A 20,289-nucleotide genomic window follows, 5' to 3' on the forward strand; every position below is an offset into this window, starting at 1 on the left:
TAGCCCTCCTTAACTATAGGGTCTTTAGCCAATAACCATATCATATTGTCAAAGGAAGTTAAAAAGCCTTGGCAGGAAGCACACGATTCCGCGTCCCAACTATGGGCCCTTCCTTTTTGTCAAAAAGCACTTGCATTTTGAATAAAGTTCGACGACAAAGCATCACCTTTATACCCCTCTCCTCTCCTTTGGTTCCTTATTCTTCACCATGCATCGCTTGTCAACATCTAAATCTCAAAACTCTAAGCACCTTTCTTTTTCTAAGTCAAGCAACAGCAACTATTGTCTTCTACTATATTGGTTATACTAGTGTTCAGGAAGCTCCCAGAGGTACAATTCTATTATATCCCAACTTTGTTCAACAAGCTCTTTCTTTTCAGCATTTTGGAATTGGCTCATGAGGTATTGTATGATTCTTATCTACCAACTACTACCTTTTAATAAAAAAATTGAAAAATCTTTTGGAAGTAATATTAATGTATTTTTTATTTTAAAAGAAAGCATAAAAGGAAGGAAAATAGTTTATGTAACTGGAAGAAGCAGCCACACAATGTTAGTTCTGCAAGCAAAGTGACTCTCTGTTAAGATCAGGAAGGGGAAACTTTATTTCGTTATGTTAGATAAACACAAAGAAGTTAGGAACATTTGGTCACATTTCATAAGTTTATGGCACAGATGCCAAAGAAACTTCTCTTTCCCGAATCAACATCCTTTTGCTCTTTTTTAAATTGGTGGACTACTTGCAGAATCTGATCCTGTAAGATAAAAGTAAATTTTGATGATATGATGCTCTTCCAATCAGCATAATTTAGATCAAGATACAAGATGAGGTCAGTGAAAAACCACTGGTTTAAAAAATATATGCAAAGGAGGTGTTGAAAAGAAGAGGTGATGTCAGCTGGTTTATAGCTTTTTTTTTTTTTTTTGAGGATTCATCACAGTATAGAAGCCCACTTAAGATTGTTGAATAGTAGCTTGAGAGAAGAACTGGGCATTTGAGGAAGAAGGAACATGGAGGAAGGGTTTTAAGGAAGATAATCTTATTGTGATTGCATCTGATGCACCTGCTATATCTAATATGCATGCATAACCCCTTTCTTGGGTTCCCCCTTTACTTAGTTGAGGGTCAAGGAAGCAGAGATAAAGAAATTTATATTAGGTTCAAAATACTTTGTTTAGATTAGATTATTAGCTCTGAAAAGACAATACTTGACTTTGATCAGATTGCCATAAACTGCTGATAAAGTTATATATGCTTTGACAAGGACAATTAAAGCAATTGGATTCATAATTCTATGCGAATTAATTACGAGGTGAGACTTTGAGTCTTTCATATGGTAGCCATTAGATTCATAATTCTATGCGAATTAATTACGAGGTGAGATTTTGAGTCTTTTATATGGTAGCCATTTGATATTAAAGCATAGTATGAGCAAATATAACGGTGATGATGGGGTATATTAAAGTACAGACTCGAACCTATCCCAAATGAGCCCTCTTAAATAACTCGATTTATTTAATGTGATAAAGGATTGATGACATGCTAAATCAAATCATATTGTGAATGCGGATTTTAAGACTGGAAAGAAAAAAGGACAAAGCAAAGATATTATTAATGTTTGAATATCTGCATGATACTTTATGGTTTATTCTATTTACATACATGTAAAAGGCACATGACCTGAAATGGGGGATATGCATTTGTCAAGGACTTAACTTGAGCCGTTGAATTTGCGAGATACGAGCAACCCCAAGGAAAATGCTATAACAGCTGTTATTACAATACCTTTGTTTTCCCTCAAAACCCCCAATGCACTTCTTAACGCGGATTCTTGATGCCAATTCCTTATTACTTGTTCAGGAAATTCTCCAATGTGTTCATTTTCGTTTCTTTTTACTGCAAGCTCTATATGGTCATCATGCTGACTGGGACCTCTCCTCCCCTCATCAGCTTTGGGTGCATGGCTATCATTTTCTTCTGCTCTTTCAACTTCACCATTTTCGTGCTGATGGCAATCTTTTTCTTCTGCTCTTTCAACTTCACCATTTCCATGCTGATGGCGATCTTTTTCTTCTGATCTTTCAACTTTGCGATTTCCAACTTTCGCAGTCGCACTTTCTTTGTTCTGATGTGTTACTTGCTTGGGGACATAGACATAAAGGATTCCACCATCAAACTTTCCGGCTATCTTATCCATATCAGAGTTCAGCGGTGCGGGAAAAGTCAGCCGAAAATGAACACGTTTCCACTCATTTAAGTGCCTCTCTCCTGATACAACGATACGGCCATAGCTATCAACCTGGAGCTTCACCTCTTCCTTCCTGAAATCTGAAGAAGCAAGATAAAAAAAAAAAAAGAAAAAAAAGAAACAAGTTATATTTGTTTTCACGGCATCAATCCTTATTGAGAACTGTACAAGAAGTCGTCCTTGTAATTGTAAATTTAACTACTAATTAAATAGTCCTTCGGTTATAAAAAAAATATGGCACGCTTGCACCTTAAAAGTAGACAGATTTTTTGGTTGGGTAGGGAAACAAGAAGCAAGCCAAAAACTATAACTAAATTAAAGTAGTTGTTTCCTGCACCTTAAAATTTGTTTCCAACACCTTTTTAAGCTTCCGAAAAGGCTAAACCGGGAATGTAAATTTACATTCCGGATCAGGTGCAGGAAGCGACTGCCCTAAATTAGCATTGGTCTCTCTATGGGGGTTATCGAATTCTTCTAAATTCATACGCATATTCTATTTATTCGCCTGTTCAAAAGTGAATTACGTGTTTGATGCAATACCGGGAAGATCCACTATAAGGTAATGTCCTGCAGAGTCTAGTGTCCATCCAGAATTAGGTACCATCTCTTCCACAACTGGAGTTCGTGCCCTTGTTCTTTCTCCAACCCTTGTAGTACCTCTTGCACTGGCCATTGAGAACGAACTAAAAACTAATATGAACCTCAAGTTTGCAATAAAATGGCATTGAAGAAACGTGAATGTTATATTTTCCATGCAAACTGTGGATGGTATATATATTCTCGTGTAATTACGTGCTTTGGTTTACATGTTTTCTTCATGATCAAGTTGATGGTTGGCTTGCTTTACTTGCTTGAACATTGATATTCCAAACTTGAGTTTCTGGAACGTGAAAGTTTTGGGTGCTATTGAACTATGTAATGTAGTCTTGTAACATGTGCAAAAGTAGTTATTCTTTGCTTTGCTTATTTCCAGGCCACCCTCTTTCGGCGGAGTCTCTGGAAACGATATTTCATTATTTCGTCGTATTTCTTGTTGGGTTGTTCTTATCTTACAGTACAGGGACCACGCTAAGTAAATTTTGTTTTTGTTTTATTTAGGTTTTGTTAACATCTGTCCTTATGTTAAGGAAAAAAAAGTGAATTTATTAACAAAACTATATATTTTATATCCTGATATTTTTAAATATCTTCCGTTACTGTCATTGTTTGTTAATACCTAAATAAATACTTCTAAAGCAAAAAACTGCAAATTGTTAATTTTATATGAATTATTAAGTATTGAATTAATAATTGAGATATTCTTATGTGCTTATGGCAGGCTGCAAGCCATGTTTGTGACATTATAACACGTGACTTAGGACCAGTGTCATGAAATAAGGGATTTCTTATTCCATAAGTCAATGCAAATGGTAAGTTTGGGAGATTTATGGTCAATTCTCACAATTATTTTCACCGTGTTTGCAATGTTCTAAGGCCCCTTCAATGATAGAATGCACATTTTCTCTTTCACCACTCACCAGTAAGAATAAAAAATAATAATAAAATTAAGGTTATATTTGGATTGATGAAAAGATATATGATGAAAGTGAATGAATTAAAATAGACTGAAGTAGAATGGAATATAATGAAACAAAACTTATCCAAACTAGACCATAATAAGTCTCATTTCAACCACGTCTGGCAGAACGCAGAAGTAATCTCAGAAGGCCAAATATCAGCACACAGGCTTTCAAGCCAAACCCTGAGAAAGTAACTGTTGATTTCAATAATCACGTCAACAAGTATTTCTCTTTTCTCTCATTTGTTGCAGAAACATCATAACCTACACCATTATATAATAGTAAAAAGGCTTAATTAAATAACTTTTGGTCCCTATAAAATAGATAGAGGTTTTTTTTTATTTTAGTGAGATTTTTGTTTTGATCACAACGGGATTCATTTGGTCGTTGATCCATCAGACAATGAACTCATCAACCCAAACCAGAGACCGAGACATGCTGCCATTCAAAAGGAGCCTCTATGGATCATTTTTACGCACAATATGATCATCAGACAGACATCACTGCAAAACCTGGGACATTTGCATCAAGGCTCTCTTTGCAGGTACTCAAAAATGTGTAGTAAACAATCCATGCAGGACAACCAAATACAGCTCACCGGACACTGGAAAAGAGATAGATTCAAGTCGTAGCAGTAGTAAGCCGAGTATTAGAAACGAAGCACTTCTGTACTGTTTTTCTGGTTTTTTTTTTAAAGATTCCTTTCCCCTTTGATCATAATTTAAAAGAATAGAGGAGATGAAATGTAAATACAAAAAGTAAAAGTGCAAGCAAATTCTGAGTTATATACATCCCATCGTATATTCCTATCAATAAAATAAACATCATCATACACGATTGTTTATATTTGAAGGACAATCACATGAGTGTATTTCCTCTTCAGACGTCTGTTAAACCGATAACGTATTCTTCTTTCAGAGTACGTAATGTCTATAAATGTCAAATAGCATGCTGGTACAAGAAAAGAAAAACCTACACTCACATAGACGCTGAGTTGACCTTATCACATCAGGTGTATAAATATTTCATATTAATCATCAAATAAAATTTTACATCATTGCACAAAAACTCAGGTTGGGGACATCACTTTCTTTTCCCAGCCACCAAACAATTCAACTCTATTCTTTCACTTAAACTCCTCTAATGCATGGAAGTATCAAGAATGAGTTCAAGTAACCCGTCTATTTTGATGACATTACCAAATTTCGGAATCAGTCTCTAAATCTGTCTTGTGACGGATTCAAATCCTGGTAACAACTTCTCCAATGCAGGGAGGGATAGAGCTGAATGCATGATAGATCTTCCCTCCCCATACTCTGTTTTGTGAAAGCCTTCTGCATTGGGTCGGTTTCTTTCAGTCCTCCTCCACATCAAGCCCACCAATCCTGTGCCGTCTCCTATCAAAAACAGCTTTGAAAGATTCTCGTTCAGCCCGGATTTGTTCTTGAAATATGCTATGCTTCTTTGACTCCACACTATTACGGGTTGGACTATCCTCTTCAGGTAATGGATTAGATTTCTGTACATAAATATAAAATGCAGAGGTTTATTTACAGTTATCTTCCCATGAAAAAGTAAACTAAAATCCTTGGTGAAAAAAAACTTCAACTTTGGGTCAAATCAGCAAATAGAATGCTTCAACATACACAGCAGATTAACTTCGGGGAAAAATGGAGAACAATCAAAGTACAAAATCTTGAAAGATAGATTATTATTAGAATTAACACCAAAAAAGAAAAGGACAACTAAATAATAGCAAATGTTGTTCCTGAAATTTAAGAAACATAAAGTTAAACAACTAACCAGGTTATATCCAGCACCAGGTCCGATCACTAACGACAAAGCATTTACCTTCCTTGCAGCCCCTATTGAAAACCCTGTTTTGCCACCCTGAAAGGATAATTGCAAAAGGGGGGGGGGGGTGGGGGGTGGAGATTAAGGAAATGGCTATGTAATAAAAGCCACAAAAGCAGGTTTTACCCGTTTGTTGTACTTGTAGCCATGTTTCTACACACACCAAACCTAATAATTGAAATTCTCTCTTAAATATAATGGATTAACTCATTTCCCTTTTTCTATATTTCAGTGCCCCCAACGCCTCAAGAAGGCAAGAGAAAAAATAAAAAGATGAATATAATTAAAAAAAACAGACACCAATGAGCTGATAGCTCTCGCTACCATCTTTACCATAGAGCACTTGATGCCATGGGTTCAATCCCTGCACCACCCATTTCCCTTCGTTCTTTGCAAAGAAATTTAAACAAAAATGCAATTTTTGGTACAACACTATAAGATTGAAAGAGACTTCATGTAGTAGTTTCTAAGCTTTCAGATAACAGCATAAAAAATATGTTATACCTTATCACCCCAATGTACAGATTTTCGTTCCTTGCCATATTGATGAATTAACCCAGACAGAGCATTAATATTGCCCTTCATACCTTCAGTTTGATCAATGTCATCTTCACCAAAATCTTCTGACCATTTGCTTTTACCCAATTCCCTGACTTCTGTTGGATGTTCCTCTTCAGCATGCCAATTCTTCCCAGCCTTTAGGAAACCTAAACTTCAAAGGGTTAATCAAACAGAAAAAAAATGAAATACATGGTAGTATAATTATCCCCTAAATTTGTCCAGTGTTCTTGAGACATAGATAAAGGGGTGAAAAGGGATTAACATGAGAAGAGAAAAAAAAAATCAAGATAGGCACCACTCACACCAGTGTTAACCTGAATACTTAGGGTCCTACTTTTATGCAGGTTAGGCTCCATCAAAGTTACAACTCTGCCAGTCTAAACTCATCCAATATATAGAGAAAAATAACAGCATAGAGATAAAACATAGCCACACAAATAGTAACAGGTTAAAGCACCCTACTTGCATCTTCCCCAACAGGAGGGTCAACAACTTTCTCATCTTCTTTTCCTTGAAATGGAGGTAATGCATCACCTAGATCATCTTCCATATCCATGTCAACCTGGGATATGTGCAATATGAAATGAAACCAGTCAATCCAGGCACACTGTTCGAAAATTTTGTATATTAAACCAATTGAATTTATCATTTTAAAATATTGTAGAGTCGTCAACAATAAAATCAACTAAACGGCTTGCAGGTATTTGACCAGCAGCACATATCCCACATCTAACAGGATAGGAAATCAAAACCATAAGGTATACTACAAATTAAAACAAATTTAGTTATTATTACAGCTAGATGACCAGCAGCACATATCCCACATCTAACAGGACAGGAAATCAAAACCATAAGGTATATTACAAATACAAACATAGTGAAACCCAAATATATTATATTTTCGTGTGTTTTTTATAGAGCATTTTATTATTAAAAATAATTTGTCTGTGCCAATCACACTCTTAACACACATTAGGGTGAAGACACTTAAATTCAGATGAACCGATAATCAGTGCACAGAAGACCAGACAGATAATTGAACTTTATTAACAGCAGGTTTTAAAAAAATATATATCTCCAGCTATATTGTATGTTTCTATAATTCATATGGCAACCACACATATCATTAAACTATTAACCATTCCATTAATAATATATGCTTTGTAAACACAGGACATATCACCAAAAAATCTGCAAGATGTATATTAAATAGATATTTTTGGACGATAAATTGTAATCAATATAAAATTTAAAAAACAAAACTTTTTTTAACAGATTTTAATTAAGTGATTATGAATATGCGTGAGATTCATTTTATACCTTTAAGCATGTTATATAATAATCTAATACAATAACAAAAAAGTATTATTAGTCAGTGTATTAAGTATAGAATCCAGATATAAACCAAAAATAAAACATGGTCACTAGAATGCTAACCAATGCATAGAAGTATGCATGGCTTTTCCACATGCGAGATGCTGGGTTCATATGCGTCACACAGCTCTTTGCTGTTGTATCTATGTCATGTAGAGGTGGACCTAGATGAGAAGTTAAGGCACATCCATTTTTACAATATTGGAAAGTTACTCTGCTTAGCTTTAGAATAATTTTTTTGAAAGTATTGGTAACATTGGGTTTATCCTTAAAATTTTGAAGCACTCTTGAAACAATAATCAAATTGTGGTGGCAGCAAGAAATAGTAATGCCTACATCCTCATCGATATCTTTATAGGATTGTGTTTATTGTATTTGTTTTGTGCTCGTTGCTATTTCTGATTCACAGGGAGATTGGGCAACTTTCTCGCATTTTGCAACCCCTTTGACTCAACTTTCTCCATATTTTTTTCCAGGAAATATTATTATCTTACCTTGGTTGTACCTCTTCTCTTTTCTCTCTATAAAATTTCGTCTTTAACTCACTCCAAAAGCTAGAATAACATTTGAAATTAACACTTAAATTACACACAAAAGGCTTAAGAGATAAATATGTGCAAACGTTACAATTACCTCCTGTATTCTGCTTTCCTTTAGATCATCTCCATGAAATAATGACTGTCAAGTAAGTAAAAGAGAAACAATGAAGACACCAGTAAGAAGACATTATTATGCAGTTTGCACTACTATTGTTATGGCTCGATCATGCCAACACTTTCAACCAAATAACACCAAATTTACAGCAAACCTTCACATCAAGCTGCAGATACAAGGATGAAGCTTCTTCCCATTGCTTAGACATCTTTTCTATGTCTTCCTGTGTAAATCCATGGACATTCCTTGCAGCACAACCCTGAAGAAAATATCAAGCCCAAATAACTGTAAAAGAAAGTTTGCTTAGATAAGAGGAATCAATCATCAAGCACCTCCAAAACATGTAAAACTCAATATAAAATAGTTAAACCCATCATTCGAAAGGGCAACAGAAAAGAAAGATAAACCTCTCTGTTGTGATACTAAATTATCGGTTGGTTTAAAGGCTAAAACAAAGGTAAAAATGATACTCAATGTTGCTCGGTGGAAAGAAAAAATAAACGCACCACCGGATCCTTGTATGTAGCTTCTAAAATGTAAACTTCATACCCCGATCTCTGAAAGCAAGAGGAATATCCATCAGCAAAGGAAACATATTGAACAAACACGGATCTCATGTACCTTCTCTTAAATTCATTATCTTTTTAGGCACGAAATATGTATTAATCACTACAGAGGCTACTCACATTCATGCATGCACTTCAAATGAAATCAGCTTTTAATTAAAAAACATAAGGCTGCAACTTCAGTAGGAGGTAGCACATTTAAACAAAGCACTTGGTACAAAAAGGAGCATTGACCTCCCCATTGAAGTAACAGTTTGATATCTATTATCTTTAACAGCCTTGTGCATAACATGAGTAACACAAAGTCTCGCGGTATGAACTTGAACAGTCTTATTGAACTTGCAATAAGATAGGAATGTAGGAGAATTACACCAGAAAATGATTCAACTCCCTATCCCCAGAGCTATGCTCAACAGAGAAAACTATACCTACCCAAGCTAGAAGCCGAAAGGAATAACAGAAAGGAAAATCATGATCCTCATAGGTCATTCCTCCAATGTAACTACCCCTCCACTATTGGTGGATCCCACATACAAAATAGAAAATAACAGAATAGGCTACATATTGTGGCCTAGTCTATTCTTGTGTTTCTTCTGCTGTTAAACCAAGTAAATCCTACCCTCCACATCTTAGACCTATGTCCTTGGACAGTTACTGATTGACCTCTCTATCATTAAACAAGACAAACAACTAGAAAGCATAATTATAGATCATTTTCGATGGTTCAACTTAGTTATTTGCATTAATACTAAATGTACTTCTTACCCTCTTCTCTTTTGTTTGCTAGTTTTCCATACAAAATCATAATAAGAAACTGTATACGCTTTACAAAACTAGGTAAAAACAAGGCACACGAAACATATGTCAGCAGCTAATTCTGAGAGCATACAGAGAGAGTATTACAAAGATATTGTCAGTCGTCTTGAGCACACATGGCAGAGGTTGCAAGAAAGAAAGAAGTGTATACCTTTGCAGTTGCCCAAAATTGAGCAAAATCAGCTACCCGCAGATTGCGGTCATCCACTAAAATGAGGCACAAATACCACCAAGAAAAGGGTCACATTGCCGAACAAAAAACTGCATCTGTGGTTAGTGCATAAATAGGCAGTGCATGGGGCATGGGCACTGCATCACTACTTAATCTAAAACGAAACTACATTGAACTTATTAAATTCTTTAACAAGACCATAGATCCCTCAATCATTTCCTGACTCTACACTTAAGTTATTATAATTCACCATAGTTGCCCGAGTAAAAGATTATTTAGGTAATTTCACATACATCTACCAGAGCAGATCAAATCTCTGAATCAGTACTCATTGCAACTCTATTAAGAAATCAACAGATAATGTCACAATAATTGAGTATGCAACTCAAGACAAAATGCAGAATTTCCCATCCAGAGCAAAACAATGACCTCAATAAATTTAATATCCTAAAAGTGGAAATAATCTGTTTTAAGAATACTCTAACTATCGTATTTTTTATGTGATGCATACCAATAATAAAGGTGAAAACTCCTTCCTCAACATTTTTCTTGAAAGCTTTCAACATGCTTGACCGATAAGCCTGCCATAGTGGGGGTGTAAAACAAAAAAGCATAAGCAGACATGGTAATTAAGTGCATATTAAGGTATTCACAGAGAACTTGAAGCAAATGTGTATCGCAAACAAAATTTAAATGTAATAGAGCATAAAACATTGACTTTTCCAGTATTTCTCTAGCAATTACAAATTTGTAGATGACAAGTAGCCAAAATAAATAAAGGAAAGAAAGAAAGAAATTCCCAGCAATCAAGCTGCCATGGCCTAATTCCCATTTTCCTACCATATTACATGCAACTGATGCAAGCCAGCACCCAAACACTGTGCATTGCAAAAATTAGATTCCACTGCCCCCTATGAAGTATGAAATAATCCTTACAGTTTCTAATATTTCAATTTGAAATCCATTCCAAGAAAATCAGTGAACACAAAAAGGACTCAAGGCTCAAATCCATATACTCCATGTAACAAGAAATCTTTCTTTGCAAAATATATATGTTTTAAATAAAGTCCTAAGACAAAAATTAAACTAGGCACAGTCAATCACATAATGCCCTCTCTCTCCAGCCCTTCCACAAGTCATTTCCAAACAGAGAAATTGCATGGACAACACAAATCTAGTACAACAATTCTAAACAAATGACAGCAAACATTTGAAATCTTGATGAAATAACAAATGACTAAATAAAATGCCCAATACATTCAAAAAGTTACCTCCTCCATTTCAGGTTCATAACAATACTCCATGACCTTCTTTGTCACAGGCTTCTTGTTTCTGCCTGAACTTGAAGATTTTGATGCCTCGCCATCCTCAACCTTTTCAACAGAAAATACAACTATCAATACGAGATCCACCAGAACTAATCAAAACTGCATACAGGACAATAAGAATACTTGGTCAAAATAAAAAGCAAAATGCATACTCATGAACCTTTCCAACCTCAGTCATAAAATAATCATCCATGGAATGAATTCGAGGAGCATCACCACCATTTTCAACCTCAAGATCACGCAACATCTTTGCTAGGTAACTCTTACCACTACCTGTAAAAGACTCAAACAAGCAACAAAAATCTCAACAGAAAGGAAATAATTAAACTGCATGCAAAATTGCCAACAAATTGCCCTTGTTGATGCAAACAAAAGAACTATAGAAGTCCTCTCTAGCCTACGCGCTAGTAAAAAAAATCATAAAACAGAGTAAACTTACACAGAAAAAAACACTTAATCAGTATTTAACACAACAGACTTTCAAGAATTTTGCACTAACAAAAGCACAGAACAAGCAATTAACAAAACTCGAACGAAAAGCACACCTGGGAGGCCTCGAAAGATGATGACAAAATGATCAGGCCGCGAAGCTCGATGAGGATGGCGAAATAAGTGCGACGCATCGATCACTTTAGGTCTCTCTGCAGCCAATTGGTTTAACGAAAAAGATTGGGAATCTCCCAAGTACTGCTGCTTCGATGCTTCCTGCTAAAAAGAAAAAAAAAACAAAGCTAAGAGAAAAAGAGGAACTAGTAAAAATTACAAAACTGAGAAAAATAAGAAGGGTTACTACCTCGGAAGGAAAAGCAGAGGGGTGATAATAGGGCTGAGACATGGGTTGAGATTCGGCAACGGGAAAAAGAGAAGGCGGTTTCAATTGATTCATGGACGGTTCCATGGGAAGAGGTGGCGGCGGCGAAGAAGGAAGCGGAGGCTGAGGCTGTCCCCTGAAGAATCTCGAAGGCTCCATATTATTATTATTATTATTATCGTTGCTATTGTTACCCGCAGCAGGGTAGGGATAAGGATAGTGAACTACTCTTCCATTGAAATTGTGCTGGTGGTTCCCTTCGTGCATGGCAACATGAGGAGCGTGAGCGTGATGGTAAGCGTCGGGAACGCGGTGCTGCGAGGGGTCCGGGTAAGCATGGAAGGGGTGAGGGGAAGATCTGAATTGAGCATTGTGGGGAGGGAAGTCCTTGTGATTAGGGTGTGGCGCGTAAGTGTGGAATCCGTGATCGCGAATGAGCTTTAATCTGCGTTCGTCGTCGGAGAAATTGATAGGGTTGTCGTCGATTCGGGGTCTCTTGAAGTTGGCGTAAGGGAAGGGGGGGTGAGGGTGATAATAGGGGGGTGGAGGAGGGCAAAAGGGGAAGTGGGGGTGGAAGCAAGAGGGGCAGACATTGGGTGGAGGAGCAGGACGCCATTGACGATCCATTACTGACTGCAACGGATTTTGGAGAGAGTAGACTTGTCTCCTTCCCTTTCTGTGCGACCCAGCTGCTATGCCAATGCCCACACCCACTTACCGCTAATCCTCCATTAAACCCTCCATTTATACTCGCGTTTTCGGTCTGGTAATAAATAATTAAATACTATGTACTTTAGATATTTCAGTCTTTATAAATAAATAAATAAAATTATTAAAATATGTTTTTTTTCTTCATAATCATGATGATTCTCAAAATTCATTCTTCTAAAATTTTTAGTATTTTTTTCATCGTAACAAAATTAAAATATATCATTTTTTATCTATGTATGTTTGGTCAAATCCAAATATACGATAATAATTTTTTACATCAATTATATATATAATCAATGTAAATATGATTTTTTTACATCGATTATATATATAATCAATGTAAAATATAATATTTTTATATCAGTTATACATATGACAATGTAAAAAGTCATGCATATAGGTTCGGTTTGAACCTTACTCCAAGCCAAAACTAACAGATTTTTATTTTGTGAAAAGAATGATACTCATCAAGGATCATAAAGTACACATAATATGAATATTCTTTACATAAATAGATTTATCTCAAATCTAAGGTAGGAATGTGAGTTTTGAACTATTTAATTAAAAAATATAAGTCGTTATCATTTATACTAACGATGGTTGGTCAAACTCTCTAGTCTTTAATTATAATTTAATTCAATTATAATTTTATTTATATATACTGTTGATATAAAAAAATTATTGTAATAACTACTAGGACCATGTATTTTCAATATAAAAATTTTTACATTATTAATTAATACAAATCATCCTTAATATAGTTTTTAAAATATATTATAAATGTCAAAAAAATTATATGATAATTTGTCATAAATTTTTTATATTATTATTTTATTTAAAGTTAGGCCTGTTAATACAGAATAAGATTTAATAAGTTATATATAAAAAGAAACTTATTTATATTTAGAGATTATTTTAAAATACATCAATAATATCAATAATATAATAAGTAACACTTATTTTTTGTTGAAATACATTAATAAAACGGCTATTTAAAAAAATACATTAATATACTGAAAATCATCTTAAAGATATTAATGGTGTAGCTAATTAAGGTACTTCAACTAAAATTCAAGTATGAGTTATCAAATTGCAGCCATCATAACCATGAGTGATCCATCAAGATTTTATTCATGAAAAATAAATGTGAATAATTACCTAAAATCCAGCATAAATTCAAACATGCTGATTAGCAACATTCGCCCACTCCTACAACCACTGACACCAAGCTGTTATCACGGCTAATGTCCTCCGGTTACCATAGTGGTCAAGGTTTTCTAATAAAATTCCAATTCAGTTTGGCATTTTTATTTCATATTTGTCCAAATCGTAAAAACTAATATTCTTGATGGAATTGAAAAAATTCTATGTATATCATCTGAACGGATCCCTGTTGATTTCACAATTTGCAAGCTCTATCTTCAGTTTACCTTCCCTGCGTTGCCTTGTGCAGAGGCAACATACAGTAAAACTACTCTCACAGGTCATGAAAGCAAATTGGATAACGTGGCACCAAAAAATATTATGGATCACAAGAAAATCGTTTTGCACAACATAAATTAAGCAAGGCATACTAAGACCAATGTTGTGACCCAAAAAAAAAAGGTTATACTGCATAGAATCCTAATACAATTTTTTTTTTCCTGGATATCAAAAAAATATTCTGTGAAGGCATGAATCTCTGAATGAAACTGTAGTCCCGATCCTTAACAAAATACACATATCCTGGAGTTATGGTCTCTCTGTCCATCCAGGTATTGTGTGAAAAGAGGATACGGAGAGAGATGTGTGTTCACTGATCATTGTTCATACAATAGCACATCATTAGAAAAAATGCAGAACATAATCTTCGGAAGGGATTTAATCATTTTCACTTTTCACTTCGATCTTTAGTTTGTCCACTACATCAGTCATCAAGTGGCAAAATTTGGCTTCATCGGTTAAACAACTAACCACTTCTTCAATTGATCTCAGCTCCTCATGAAACTGTGGATGTAACACCAATGAAGAAAATTTCTCATCAAGCACTAAGCCAAGACATTTTATAACATCTTCGAGTTTAGGAACCCATTCACAAGCCTCTGAAACTGATGAGGCTTTTGGACACGGTCCTGCTTGAGGAAACCTCTCATATTTCTTCAACCACTTGGCTAAATAACGAATCAAATTTATTAACTCTTTGCCATTCAACTTACTGAATGAAGGGGATAACACCACATCATTGATGTTGGATGATGCAAACAGATAATGCAAACAAATCTCAGACGCAGAGAAACCATCATATGCCATCATAAGCAAAATAGAAGCCTCCTTCGCCGTAAGCAAGTACTTCTTCAGATTGCTATCATTTGCTTTCTCAATGGCCAACAGCACTTGGCACTCCCAATCCTTCTTCACAGTTACCATACTGTTATAAGCATCTTTGGACGGAGAAAGAAAGTACCTCAAAATGGTAAGTATTTCTGATGAACCAAGATCGAAACCATGCGTAATGCATAAACAGAGCAAATCAGACCTCTTTTTTTCCACTAACTTTGTAATCAGGTTTGAATAACAAGAATGCTCAGTAATACCATTAACAATCAAAGCCTTGACCACTTCCCAAATCTCCAAAGAAACACTCCCATCCAAAACCAGGCCAGCAACATCTTTACCCATGAAAACTCCAAGCTTATCAATCAAAGCCCTGTTATAACCACTACAGGATGGATCAAACTCAATTACAACCCCTAATTTGTCCCTGATGTTTTCTAGATAGGAATTCAAACTACCAATAAACTCACCCTTATTCAAGTCATTATTGTTCTTGAGCTTAGCCTTCAGTTGTATAAAGAACTTTTTGCTAATGTCAATAATCTCAGCATCAGTTTGTGAAAGTTGCCACCCAATAAGGGGTTTTATGAGGGATGAGGAAGATTCATCTTCAACTTCAGGCTTTAAATTAGGCAAGATACCATCTGGGTTCAGAACAATTGGGTAGTCAATAGGTGAATCAAGTGGTTTTGAATTGACTGAAGCATCCTTAATTACTTCTAGTAAAGTCATGATTGGAATTACAAGAAAGATTCCTGCAAAGCAAGCAGAAGAATGAACCGAAGACAATTGTATGAAAGAGACTATATCAGAAAGGGATTTCATATTATCAGCAGAAATGAAAACAGTTACTCATCAAAGAAGCATTTCATTTTATTAAGTTTCAAAATAGAGAGATCAAAGAAAAGGAAAAGGAATGAATAATAAGTAACAGAAGCTCATAACCAAAAATCACTTATAGATCAAACTTGAGGTGGACATCGCACCAAGGGATGGAAACAGGTTAAGCCAGGCTTTGCTAGGCTTGAACCTAGACTTGGTTGAAAGTACAAAGCCTGAGCTAGACCTCTCTGTCATAAGCCTTATTTAAAGGCATAGCCTAACCTACACAAAAGTCAGGTCTGGCCAGACCAGCAAGCCTGTTTAAAGGCTTGTTTTGTGATAAGATCTGTAAATAGGTTAGTAAGCCTATCAAACTAATTTTGAAATACTTCTTATTTTGATGATAGAAGAATAACAGCAGCTTCAATGGCATATGCCCTACATCCATCATCTCATTGTACATATCAAAACAGAATTGATGAACCACATAAAAACAAAAACATAAATAAACTTTGGAAAGTAAAATTGAAGGTTAAATTACTCCATGCACTCTTCCTTATACTTTTTGAGAGAATTCAGAAGCCCTATAGTTTGCATTTGCAATTGGGATGGGTTCCTATAGTAAAAAAATATCCCTGAATCCGAATAAGGCTTGAGGAGGAGACACAGAATAACAACTTACCGCTTCTTCTATACTCACAATTGCAATTTGAATGGTGGAAACGCGTGCAGTTGATACGGACTGGTGCGGCGACTCCGTCCGCCCCTCAGCCACTGCGTTGCTTGTTAGGGACAAAGCGGTGTCACTGTCTCTATCTCTTCTCACTTATGCTAGTTAGGGTTTTAGGGTTTTTGACATTTTATTTTATACTATTAATTTTATAATAACTAGGGAAAACATAGGAAACATAGGCACCAGCGCGTGTATCCGCAATTCTATTGCATCATTACATGTTTAATGTGTTAAATTTGACATATATTAATGTGTATAATTAGTTATATATAACATGTGTTGAATAAAATTTTATATAATATGTATATGCAGAAAATATACATTAATATATTACATAAATTAATTTTGTATAATACAAAACGCATTCAATAAATTCTTAGGTATTGTGTTAAGGTATTATTGCAATTATTATATACATGAGTGGTTGTATCATGTATTTTTAATAAAAATAAATTAAAATTAATATACACGTCATATTATAAATTAAAAACATTGTAATTTTTCTTATAAAGATGATTAGTCAGATTAAAACATAATGTAGAATCTAAACAGATACAAAAGTTAAAAAAAATAGCAAAAAATTTTGGGTGCTTCATTAACTAATTGGTAGATTTTTAAATTAAAAAATAGTATTATTTTAAGTGGGAGAGTATGTAATTAACAAAGGGCGTGAAGTTTAAAAGAATTGTCGACGGTTACAAATTATCATATCCTCTTTATCTATCGTTATAAATCATAAATAAATGAATTTAGGATTACATTATCCATAATAAATGTTGAGGATATGAATAATTTGAATATGCCTGATATCTCTTTAAATATTTAATCCTATATTCTTTAATTATTTAAAACATAAAAGAAGTTTTGTTGATTTTTTTTTCATGGAAATTTATGCACAACGATATTTTTCTAATATTTATTTTATGTTATATTGGTTGATATTTAGGGTTAAAACAATCGCTTGGTATTTGTTAATTGTTTGATTGGATTAAGTTGTTTCTTCATATTTTTAATGATGAAAAATAAAATAAACCACTGTTATGTAAAAACTGTCTTTTTTATAAATAAATAAAAATTCAAACTACCCCACTAATATGTTTTTGCCTTTTTTTAAAATAAAAAAAAAACAACTATTTAAAAACTGACATTTTTTTAATTTTAAAATTCTGAACTATTAATATTTAATATTTTACATTTTTATTTTAAAATTCTAAACTACTATTTGAAAACATACATTTTTTTAATTTTAAAATATCAAACTGTCGAATTTTTTGAATTTTAAAATTCTAATATACTATTATTCAAAAACTATTATTTTTTTAAAATTTAAATTTTTGATGTATATCACGAATAGAGACACGTTAGACCTTTCATTTATGTTTGATTGAAAACACTATATGAAATACATGATTATATTTTCCATTACGAATATATACTAAGACAAAAGAACACGAAATACATAATTATATTTTCCATTAAGCTACCTTTTATGTCCTTTATTGTAAGGGTAATGGGCAATTGGAGGCTATGAAGAGAAGGAATTTACGCATGATTGATAAAATTAGAGTAGGACATTGCTAGAAGTATGCATAAAATTAAAAATAAAATAAATATTAATAGTCAAGTTTTGCTTCTCTAAATAAATATCATGGAAAATAAAATATATAAATCTTGTAGCTCAGACATGGAAGATTAATAGTCTCAAATTTCTTTGCCAAGAAGATGCTATGATACCTTCTTCACGTAAAAGGATCAAGGCATGTCTCTTTTAACAAATGAAAGCAGAATCAGTACTTCCATATAAAAAATAAAACTTAATTGATAGATCAGATAAGTGTCGAAAATATATTAGTAGACACAAAATTTTCCTTTAAAGTGTTACAAATGAAGTAGCACAACCATCAAAGGAAGCAAAGAAAATAACTAGAAAAATCAAATAATTAACTGAAAAAATAAAACAATCTATATATTGATCTCCAGGTCGCAAAAGGATGTTTGGTGAACTATAAGTAGATATTTTACTTTTAACGAAATCCTTCAACAAAAAATATACAAAATTGAATTAGGAAAAACACAACACTTAGTATTAGGTATCAGCAATAAGCCAATTTAAATACTGCAGATAATCTAAATCCAAAACATTGAGAAAAGAAACATGTATGGTTACCATGACGCTTTAATATGAAATGAAAGAACAAAGATTGATGGAACGGAAAGGAGGTCCCTGTCTGGTAACTCAAAAGCATCTGGTGGAGGAGGAGACAATAAATAAATTGAATAAAAGAGACGGTGAATATAATAATCAAAGGGTAGTTTGATACAATTGGATCTTTAAGAAGAAAAAAGAGGAAGGTATTCCAGGTGAAAAGAATATAAGGTACAAGATAAGACTTATGGCAAAGGGAACCATTTTATCCAAGTAAAAAGGACTGACAACAATGAAATCTTTTTACTTGTAGTAAAAACATTGTTCTATAAGTACTTTGATGGTAATTGTGAATCAGTATAATCTAGAGTTGGAACAATTGGGTGTCAAAACAACTTTTCTGCATATTGACCTTGAGGTCCTTCCTAGGTTCAATTATGGTCAACATTCCACAATGGTAGCGTCAAAAATAAAATAAAAAAAGAAGAAGAAAAAGGAACCTTGCAAGAGGTGATTGAGAAAGCCATGTTTTCATCACCTTAAAGTTCAACGAATCAAATGAATAACAAACAACCTAACTGTGTTTTATTATATTTTCAAGAGGTGATTGAGAAAGCCATGTTTACATAACTATGTTGGGGTTGACTTAATGGTACTAACACTCAGGGAGTTGCCTAGAGGGTGTTTTTTTCAACAATCTATTTATCCTTTATTTTCTCTCTTAACATTTATAGTGCCGAGTGACGTGTAGTTGTGTGAATCATGTTAGCTTCTTGTCTCCATATTTTCCTCATTTTTTCTTCCTTAGAGTATAGCTTGAAGGATGTCAAGTTACAATGTTATATTTGTCAATCCAAGTGAATGCAAAATCAATTTTTCTTATACAAATACTACTGTTTCCTAAACGACCTTCAAAGAGGGGGGAGAAGCAGAATCGGGGAAAGGAAAGACCAAGAAATAGGGCATGCAACATGTGATTGAATAATTAATTGTTCATTTTGGTCGCTGCTAATTGGGATGCATGACACGTACATGACATGAAATACTTGCATGGCATTCAACTTTCTAAATCAGTAGTGTTAATTGTTAACGACTTTAACTGATGGAAGTTATATTTTAGACTAATTTGAGGGACTTTTGATTAGTTTCTCTAATTCCAGGGCTAACTGGCCGCTTAGCATCAATAAAATTTGCTCCCTTTTATAATGCCAGGCACCACAACCAATAAGCACACCAGCTATAAAAAAGGTTAATCAAAACTCAATTTCCATAAATTTATTAAAATCTGAAAAAGTCAGAGGGGCATTGAAATGATTTCAAAAAATCGGAACATCATTTCTTACTCATGGTACAAGTAAAACGAACTCAATTTTTTTTAATTATCAATGATTCTGAGGAGCTCCGGTTGTCCTTGCTCTTAGACCAGCATAAGTAGTACCATTTACTGTTTTTCCAACAACTTCTTGCAAATGTGTTTAATCACAAGGATTAAATACATTTTTGGTTCCTATAATTTAATGTTTTTTTTTTCATTTTTGTCCCTACAATTTTGTTCTTTTTCGTTTTAGTCCTTATAAAATGTATTTGTTTTATTTTTCGTTCTTGAAGTACTTTAGATAA

The 20,289-nt window shown here is 34.0% G+C and overlaps 3 protein-coding genes across 6 annotated transcripts; all 3 read right to left on the reverse strand.

Moving 5' to 3' along the window:
* Positions 1–1,586: 1,586 nt before the first annotated feature.
* Positions 1,587–2,988, reverse strand: LOC100803762 (uncharacterized). Its single transcript, XM_006600612.4, has 2 exons — positions 2,790–2,988; positions 1,587–2,329 (listed from the first exon to the last, which is right to left on the reverse strand). The coding sequence occupies exons 1-2, from the start codon at positions 2,920–2,922 to the stop codon at positions 1,713–1,715; spliced, it is 750 nt and encodes a 249-aa protein (XP_006600675.2). The 5' UTR covers positions 2,923–2,988; the 3' UTR covers positions 1,587–1,712.
* Positions 2,989–4,802: 1,814 nt separating this feature from the next.
* On the reverse strand, positions 4,803–12,679 carry LOC100804293 (uncharacterized). 4 transcript variants are annotated; one of them, XM_041011132.1, is made up of 13 exons: positions 11,927–12,679; positions 11,679–11,838; positions 11,303–11,406; positions 11,077–11,178; positions 10,317–10,386; positions 9,785–9,840; positions 8,758–8,808; positions 8,406–8,510; positions 8,231–8,275; positions 6,686–6,785; positions 6,167–6,369; positions 5,612–5,698; positions 4,803–5,327 (listed from the first exon to the last, which is right to left on the reverse strand). In XM_041011132.1, exons 1-13 carry the CDS (start codon positions 12,569–12,571, stop codon positions 5,163–5,165), a joined length of 1,893 nt encoding a protein of 630 aa, XP_040867066.1. In that variant the 5' UTR covers positions 12,572–12,679; the 3' UTR covers positions 4,803–5,162. The 4 variants fall into 4 exon arrangements, with proteins under 4 accessions (XP_040867066.1, XP_014625241.1, XP_006600676.1 ...); XM_014769755.3 differs by having other exon boundaries at positions 11,294–11,406; XM_006600613.4 differs by having other exon boundaries at positions 11,679–11,841.
* A 1,483-nt stretch (positions 12,680–14,162) lies between these two features.
* Positions 14,163–16,653, reverse strand: LOC100806052 (uncharacterized). The gene is made up of 2 exons (XM_003549615.5): positions 16,473–16,653; positions 14,163–15,723 (listed from the first exon to the last, which is right to left on the reverse strand). The coding sequence occupies exon 2, from the start codon at positions 15,698–15,700 to the stop codon at positions 14,516–14,518; it is 1,185 nt and encodes a 394-aa protein (XP_003549663.1). The 5' UTR covers positions 15,701–15,723; positions 16,473–16,653; the 3' UTR covers positions 14,163–14,515.
* Between the last annotated feature and the right edge of the window lie 3,636 nt (positions 16,654–20,289).

Source organism: Glycine max, chromosome 17, assembly GCF_000004515.6.
Source record: "Glycine max cultivar Williams 82 chromosome 17, Glycine_max_v4.0, whole genome shotgun sequence".
Classification (NCBI taxonomy): Eukaryota; Viridiplantae; Streptophyta; class Magnoliopsida; order Fabales; family Fabaceae; genus Glycine; species Glycine max.